General features: G+C 28.1%; 1 protein-coding gene across 1 annotated transcript; it reads right to left on the bottom strand.

Moving 5' to 3' along the window:
• Positions 1-2,374: 2,374 nt before the first annotated feature.
• Positions 2,375-8,080, bottom strand: LOC130932510 (protein SRG1-like). Its single transcript, XM_057861841.1, has 4 exons — positions 7,784-8,080; positions 5,549-5,796; positions 4,715-5,042; positions 2,375-2,771 (listed from the first exon to the last, which is right to left on the bottom strand). Exons 1-4 carry the CDS (start codon positions 8,012-8,014, stop codon positions 2,517-2,519), a joined length of 1,062 nt encoding a protein of 353 aa, XP_057717824.1. The 5' UTR covers positions 8,015-8,080; the 3' UTR covers positions 2,375-2,516.
• Between the last annotated feature and the right edge of the window lie 250 nt (positions 8,081-8,330).

Here is an 8,330-nt window from a genome sequence, read left to right as displayed (position 1 = left end):
CCAAAATGACTGTATAACTACTATTCATTAGTTTTCTAAAACTTATTGTCTATTGCGTTTAATATTACTTTACAATTAAATAATTACAAATATAACTTAATTAAATTTAAGCATAACTCATTAAATAATTTAATGCATATGAATATTACTATATATAAAAGAATACATTATTTACTCAATAATATAATTTAATTAAATTTAAGCATGGCTCATTAACAAATTTATTGCATAAAAGAATATATTATTTAATTAAAAATAACAAATAAAAAATGTAATTATTTCATATATATCAAATTCTAATATTCCACTCTTTCACCAAATAAATATTAAACATCTAATTAACATATAAGATGGTATCAACTAAAAACTAAATAAATCAAAATAAATGAACTAATTAAGACTACACTAGTCTAGCCATGTATGCTTTTAAAACTATCCAAAACTATAAAAAATGAAAAAATGAAGCCAAAAATCCTGGCAACACAAGTTTTATATAGTGTTTTAATATATCTCGAGTATTGTGCCGACTTTTTTACTAAGCATGTATTTCGACAGTACCCGATCATTCATTATTGAGCATATTTCAGGAGCATCGAGTTGTGTTTTGTTGAGTTGTTTCATATTTAGGATATAGTGTATCCAAGATGTGTATTTAACATTATTTAAAACATTATACTCAAGATATGAACTGTTTTAAATAAACCTAAATAATCTACAGATTACACATTTTTATTATATTTAAATAATTTAAATAAAAAAATTCAAAATTTTATTACAGTAAACACAATTTTGTAAAGAAAAATAAAGGAATAAAACATAGAAATTTATTGACGATAAACATAAATATTTTACAATAATAAACCCAGAAAAAAAATCATACTTACATTAATTGATGAGTATAAAATACTCAAAACAATAATGAATTGAATATTAAAAATTAATGATAAATTTTACAATAATAAATTCAGAAAAAAATCATAATTAAATTAATTGATAAGTATAAAATACTCAAAACAATGGCGAATTGAATATTAAAAAATTAAGAATATTATTTGTACACTAAAATTAGTTATTAAATTAACTACTAATATATTTATGTATAAATACATATGTAATTTTATTTATTTTTAATATATATTTATATTTTAATATGTATACTAATAATTAATTTTAATATATATATAGCATAATTATTAAAAAATAATAATAAATTTTCATTCAACCAGAAGCTACTTATTAATGTGCAAATAGACGTGTACTAATATTTTTCAAGGGCTTACAAGTGGACCACAACCCTTATAAAAAATTGTATTTTATAAACCATTTTAAAATATAAATTACAATTAAATAAGAGATAAAGTTAAAAAAATTACAAACCTAAATTTTATTTAAATTTAGTCACACTTCTATACTTGCGTTTACTTTTTGAACAGCTCTCAATCCTAAGCATTAGCCCCATGTTTCACACACTCACACACACTACCATAGGTACTATGGGTTCTTAAACTACGACTAGCCTCAGCTGGAATTTGAATCCGGTACACTTTAGAGCAAGACAAACATAATTGCCACTCAACCAAATCTTGCGGTATAATACTTTATAGTTTATACACCTACAAACTCTTCATCAATATTGTTAGAGACGCTTGTTCTAACCAAATTTTAAAGCAATTCCATCTTTACTTTTGAAGAATAATTGCTTCCTAGCTGATGGAACCTGCGTAGTTTTACTCCCTAAAATTCAGTTTTCTGATACAAGCCACATCAAAATATCGTCTAGAAATAGGGGGTGGCAACGGGTACAATAATATGCATAAAATCCACATCACTCCTATCCGCGGGTAGTAAAAACTTGAACCTTAACCTACTCCTGCGGGTACCCGTCCCGCCCCTACTCGGCCCTATAATTATTAAAATTCAATAAATAAAATTAAATTTCAAAATTTATATAACCATTATCACATATATAACATAAATTAAAGTAAAAATTTAAATATAATATAATATTATTAACTATTTTACTAATTATTTTACATATATTACATATATTATATATTAAAATTATATGTATTATATATATACCGGGGTGGATAGGGGCGGGTATTACCTAAACCCGACCCTGCTCCACCCCACACAAGAACCCGCCCCGGTAAAAATCCGCCCCGGTGCGGGGCATGTAATTACCCACCCCAAGCGGGTAAAAACAAGGTGGGTACCTGCAAGTTCGGGTAGTATTGTCATCTCTATCTAAAAATCACATTTGATTTTAGAATTATCTATTAAAAAATATTAATTTTCAATGAATTAAATAAAGTAATTATTTAGCATAATATTTTCTTTTAATATAGATATTTATTAAGGAAGTATCGAGCCATTATTCAAATCATTCATCCTCAAAACTCTTTTCAAACAAACACAAGAATATCAAACTTTACATACATTGAATTCGCAGATCCATAAAGTTACAAAATTGTGTGTTTTCTTGTTCTTTATATATAAGACTTAAATTAGGAAAACTATTCAGCTTCACATAGTTGAATCTTGGAAGATTCAATTGCTCTTTTTCCTTTCTGGTAATATTGGAAGAAAATATCGGTATAATTTTTGACTGGTGTGTATGATTTTGGCCTTGACTCGTTCACTAGCTGCTCAATTGGTCCAATCTCTTTATCTGGATCTGGAGTGAAGAACATGGCTATAGTAAGCCTGTCCTTTTCTTCATTTACAACTACTCTGTGGATTGGGCTACGAAATATTCCATTACTCATGATCTGTTCATTATGTTAAGCAGACTATGTTAAACTTTTTCTTTACAAATATCAACAAGGCTTAAATCTGAACAGGCAAGCAAGTACATCATCATAAACTAGTAAATTACCAATACAAAACCCCATCAGCAAGTAGGTGTAAAATGTGATCCTCATCGTTAATTTTATAAGTAGGACCAAGAATAAATATGAAAAAGAGAGTAACGAAAGATTAAAAATTATACTTTATACTTTCAATTTTTTTTAACAATTGAGAGGATCGATTCTCCTTTAAGACAGAACCCAAGCAAGAAAAAATTACTATACAACTAAGAATCAAGGCTGCGTTTTTTATTGTCTCAAAACAGCGCAGACAGACTCAATACTTTTGATGCTGGATGCCAACTGCCAAGGACAGTTTTCATTTTCAGCGATTTCTGTCTTTAAAATTTTGTGAACAAAAAAACGAGATCAGAGGTTAAAAACAGAAAATACTAAAAATTAAAAACACAACCCAAATGTACCTTCAAGTTTGGGTACCGTACTAATGCACAACAGAAGGGACGAAAAATTTGTGTCCCTCCATAGTCTGACGGACCGAAATGGAAAAAGAAGAAAGACTAGTTTGAATAAACAAGTTGATTAAGCTCTTTTAAAAAAAAAAAAGTTTAAAATATAAGGATTTATATTAAAAGTAGCTTATATATAAGTCATTTTATATTTGGTTTTTTAATCACAAAAATGCTTATTTTAAAGGAAGAGTGATAAAAAAAACTTTGTATTACAGAAGAAGTCACTTTTTTTTTAATTTTTCTATAAAATCACTTTAAATAATTTTTTAGAAAATCGCATGTTAGTTTTAAAAATTGTATCAAACATTAACTTTTCATAAATTAAAAGTTAAGAAAAGTCACTTAAGCTGCGTCTGTTTATAACTAAAGGATAGGATGTTGAGATATAGACACAAAGACACAAAACCATATTTGACTATTTGGCAAATGAGACATAAAGAGAGACATTGTGTTCTGAAATACTAAATATTGTATCCTTTTTGACAGAAATGACATAGAAATACTAAACAGAAACACAACTTATTTTATTTTTTCTTTTATTATCACTATCAAATTTTTATAATTATATTATTTATCATTTTATTTTTTATTCTAAATTTTGTATGAATGAAAAAATAAAAGTAAATTAGACTTTTTATTATTTGTTTTATCTTATATTCAGTTCAGTATCAAACAAAATACAAAAACACTAATTTTTGTATCTCCTTTCTTTTTGCCATATTCTCGGTATCTTTTCTTAACCTATTCTTAAAACCAAATGTAGCCGACATATCCAAACTAACCCTTAGCCTATTGATGAAATTGTTCTGGCATGTCTTCATTCTTTTGTTATAATATTCCTACTTTACCCCTTTAAAAGTTTCTCATTTTGAGTGATTAAGTCCTATCTGTTATAAGTTATAACCAAACACGATACCAAGAGACTATCCCGGTGAAAGAACCAAACTAATTAGCCTAAGAGCATCTCCAATGTAATAGAGTGCTTTTGGAATTTTAAATTTGACATGTACAGGAAGTGGATTATTTACAAATTTTACTTTGCATTAGAGAGAGATGATTGATGAAATGAAATGAGATTAGAGCTGAGACAGTTTCACTTTAGTAGAGAATTACTTAAATTTTGTCACCTTGTATAAAGTTTAAATTGCATTGAAACTAAATATTAGAATAATAAATTTCACATTTAATCTCAAATTAATATTTAATACATTTGGTCCTACAAATATGAATGTATCATTTTGTGAGATCCAAAATAAAGATAGATGCTCTAAGGACACATAGTCTAGCTACTACCCATGTTCAGCCGCCTATGTTAACTCAATCACTTACTAGTAAACATGAACAAGCTTTGCCTAATTCATAGTAACAAAGAATATAGGATGTGAGAGTTGTTACCTCTACTTGATCACCAACATTAATTAGGAGAGCATCAGAGATGATGGGAACTTTGAACCAACGATTATCTTTGAGGACTTGGAGGCCATCAACTTCTTTATCCTGCAAAAGATAAGTAACAGTTGATCCGTCGGCGTGCGGCTTCAGGCCGAGGACATGATCCGCCATAGGACAAGGAGGGTAATAGTTGAATCTCAAGAGCATTGTATCTTTGTTTCCGCATTCCTTCAAGAGACAGTACTCTTCCAAGTTCAGTGACTTTGCCATGCCCTTCAAAATCACTTCGTTTAGCAATTTTAGCCTTTCAGTATACTCTATTACAGTTGTCCTACATCATGACACCCATTCAAATTAGGGACAATTATGTCTACCTAAAATATTTTGTATCCCATCCCTCATTACAACCAAACAAAGTATATAAGAACAATTTTAGTAGAGTAAACTACCATTTCTATCCATAGAAGTTCCGAATATTGACAAATCTACTCATGAATAAACAAAACTAATTTTGTACTCATGAAAAATGAAATCTGTCATTTCTACCCATGAATAAAATTAACGTTTGGGCAATTTTATCACATAAAAACCATCTTTCGTAGGTACAAAACTAATTTTGTTCATTCATAGTTAAATTTGTCTGCATTTTAAAGTTTTATGGCTAGAAATGATGGTTTACTTTTTCTATCTCAGAGTCACTATCTATGGTTCATATAGGTGTCTTTGGGAGGGGCAAGAATGGGAGTAAAATTTTGATAATCTACCTAAATTGTAAGTAACATATGGAGCTAATCTACCAAATTTTTTGTCTTAATTTTAACTCTACATACAATATACCTGAAATCATTGGGTTTTTCTGGCCAGACTTTGAAGTTTCTCTGTTCTTCAGGCTGCACTTTGAGGTATATTCTGTCTGTCCAATCAAGCTTTTGATCTCTGAAATATATAATATCACTTCCATATCCTTCCATGTCATTTGGTTTCCTTGCATATATCATTTTTTCTTCTTTTGGAAGTTCAAAAAATTGCTTTGAAACTTCTCTAACTTTGTCAAGAAAAGAGCTTGACATTCCATGGTTTATTGCCTGAATCCCACAAAACAATTACAAGGCCTATTAAACACGTAAATAAAACGTGAATATCATCTAGACCCAAAAGAAAAAATAAAAAAGAACAAATCAAAGTGAATATCATACTTGCCATTTTCAGAATGAAAACGGATGGATTTAGTTTTTTATTTTTAGAATCTTTTATTTTTAAAATTTTATATTATTCTAAAACAACAAATACTGGAAACAAGATAAAATTTGCACAAAAAAAGTTATTAGAAATTCTAATTCATTCTCCTAATTTTCAAATAAAGAAAGTTAAAAAATTTTATCTTTTGATTTTTTTTTAAATAACATATATATTTAAATTTTTACTCATTTAAGCATTAAGAAAATAATTAAAGAGCGGAATTAAAACTTCAAATCCTTACCCCAAATTAAATTTATTTCTAAAAATCCATTGTTACAGCATTCTCAAATTGTTTTGATTGGAGCGTAGAAAGACTTATAATTGTATATACTCCTATTTTAGAATAACATTTTTTACATTAATTGTGATATTGTTCCCCGTTTCTATAACAAGGCTATAAGAAATATGACCTGTGGGTACCTTTTTTTTCAAATCACGTTCAAAAAGTGTAGCCAAAAAGTAGTGATGGTGGCGTTTGTTCATAATTTTGGCCACACTTTTCATGTTAAATTTCGAAAACGTGGCTATTAATAGTAATTGGCACCATTTCGAAACATGGCCAAGTTTTTAAGAAATGAAATAATTGCCTGTGAACAATCATTTTGTTGTAATCACGGTGAGTTTAGTTTGTATTGTTTTTTTTTTTTTAGAATTTTTTGTCTTTAAAATTTTGTGAACAAAAAAAAAAATAATAAAATCCTATTTTTTATTTTCATCACTTAATTTTACTTTTTTTTTATGAAATCCTAAAAACTGAATATTAAAAAAAAACGAAAATATAAACTAAATGCACTCTAATTTAAAAAAAAAAAGAATATGTTTCATATTTTGAAAAAAAAAACAGTACCTATTATTTCGTAAAAGTAATAATCTATATATAATTTCAAATATCATAGATATAATTATATATATCATCTTTATTTTTTTTATTTTCATAGCAAACAAATTAAACTAATAGCTTCGGATAATAATTTTTTAACTTTTAAATTTGAATTTTACTATTCATTGTTCTTTAAATACGTATATTGATATCAAAATATCTCCATTAAAAATCTTAATGTATATCCTTAAAGTATTTTCTAATTTCTAACAAAACTCTTAAAAAATGTGTTGTCTATATTTTTTTTCTTCTTTTTGCTTTATTTGTCTCCATATAATCGGATATGAACTCATATCTACATGTGATTGAATATGTGTAACCACTCTATCAATTCAAGTTAGTTATTACAAATCTATATTCTTTCTCTAAATAAACCATCTTTTTTCCCCTCTCTAAATTCACTCTCTAGAACCAAGTTTTGAACCTTGACAGATTAATGCCTACTACAAATCACATTCTTTGTCTAAATAAACCATCTATTTTTTCTCTCTCTAGAATCAATTTTCAAACCATGGCAGACAATTGCTTCAGTACATCAGTTAAGTAACATACTAACATCTCATCAATTATTTAAGTAAAAGTGATTAAGTGACTGTAATGAAAAAACAAAATATTAAAACACTTCAGATCAAAGGAAAATGAAATTAAAACACTAATAGGCTTCAATTCAAAAAATAACTAAATCAATACAGCTTATTTATAACCACTTTCATCTTAATCCCTTGTAGAAAAATAAAAAACACGGAATATTCAAGCTCATCTAAATTTTATTAAGAATTGATAGTCAATCAATGAGTTGATGCATATTACACAAGACTACTCAACTTTAATAGTTCGTCATAACTCAATGATTTCTTTAGATAGCACTAGAAAAATAGTAGTTTTCCTACTTGATCCATATTAGATATTTTATTAGATCAGAAGAGCAAGTCCTGTAGAAAGAGAAGACATACCTGAAAGCAACCCCAAGAGGAGAGTGCATGGTGGAGTTTTGTGAGCTCGGAAGGAGAAGTGAGGAGGCTAAGGTCAATGACTGGAATACCCCCGGAATCAAGAGCATCGCGAAAGCCAACACCACCTTCCTTGTAGACATAGTTTGTTTGAACCTCTTGGGAAGTCAAAATGAGATCTTGAACGAAATTGCCAAGTACTACTTTCTCCACCTCTGAGTTTGACTCTGCCATCTGATGCGAAACAAGAAGGTGCGTAGGTAGGTCAAAGAAATAAAAGCATTGAGGAAAGAAAACAAACCATTGTTAGCCTTAGCGGTGGCTGCCTTCTTATAGATCATTAAATAAAGGTGAATTCTACCCGAAACTCTCTGAAATAACATGTAAATTATCTTTTATGATGTGTCACATTTTAATTGGTTATTATCTTAACTATAGTTGGATTATTTTATAATTTATTATTTTAGATGAGTAATTGTATAATTTTTTAAAATATTAAAATTCTACCCCGTTAATTGAAGCACATTCTCACGCAATCTCTTTCTACAGT

This window comes from Arachis stenosperma, chromosome 6, assembly GCF_014773155.1.
Source record: "Arachis stenosperma cultivar V10309 chromosome 6, arast.V10309.gnm1.PFL2, whole genome shotgun sequence".
NCBI lineage: Eukaryota > Viridiplantae > Streptophyta > Magnoliopsida > Fabales > Fabaceae > Arachis > Arachis stenosperma.
The sequence above is the reverse complement of the archived record's forward strand: the minus strand, read 5'-3'. Positions and strand labels throughout refer to the sequence as shown.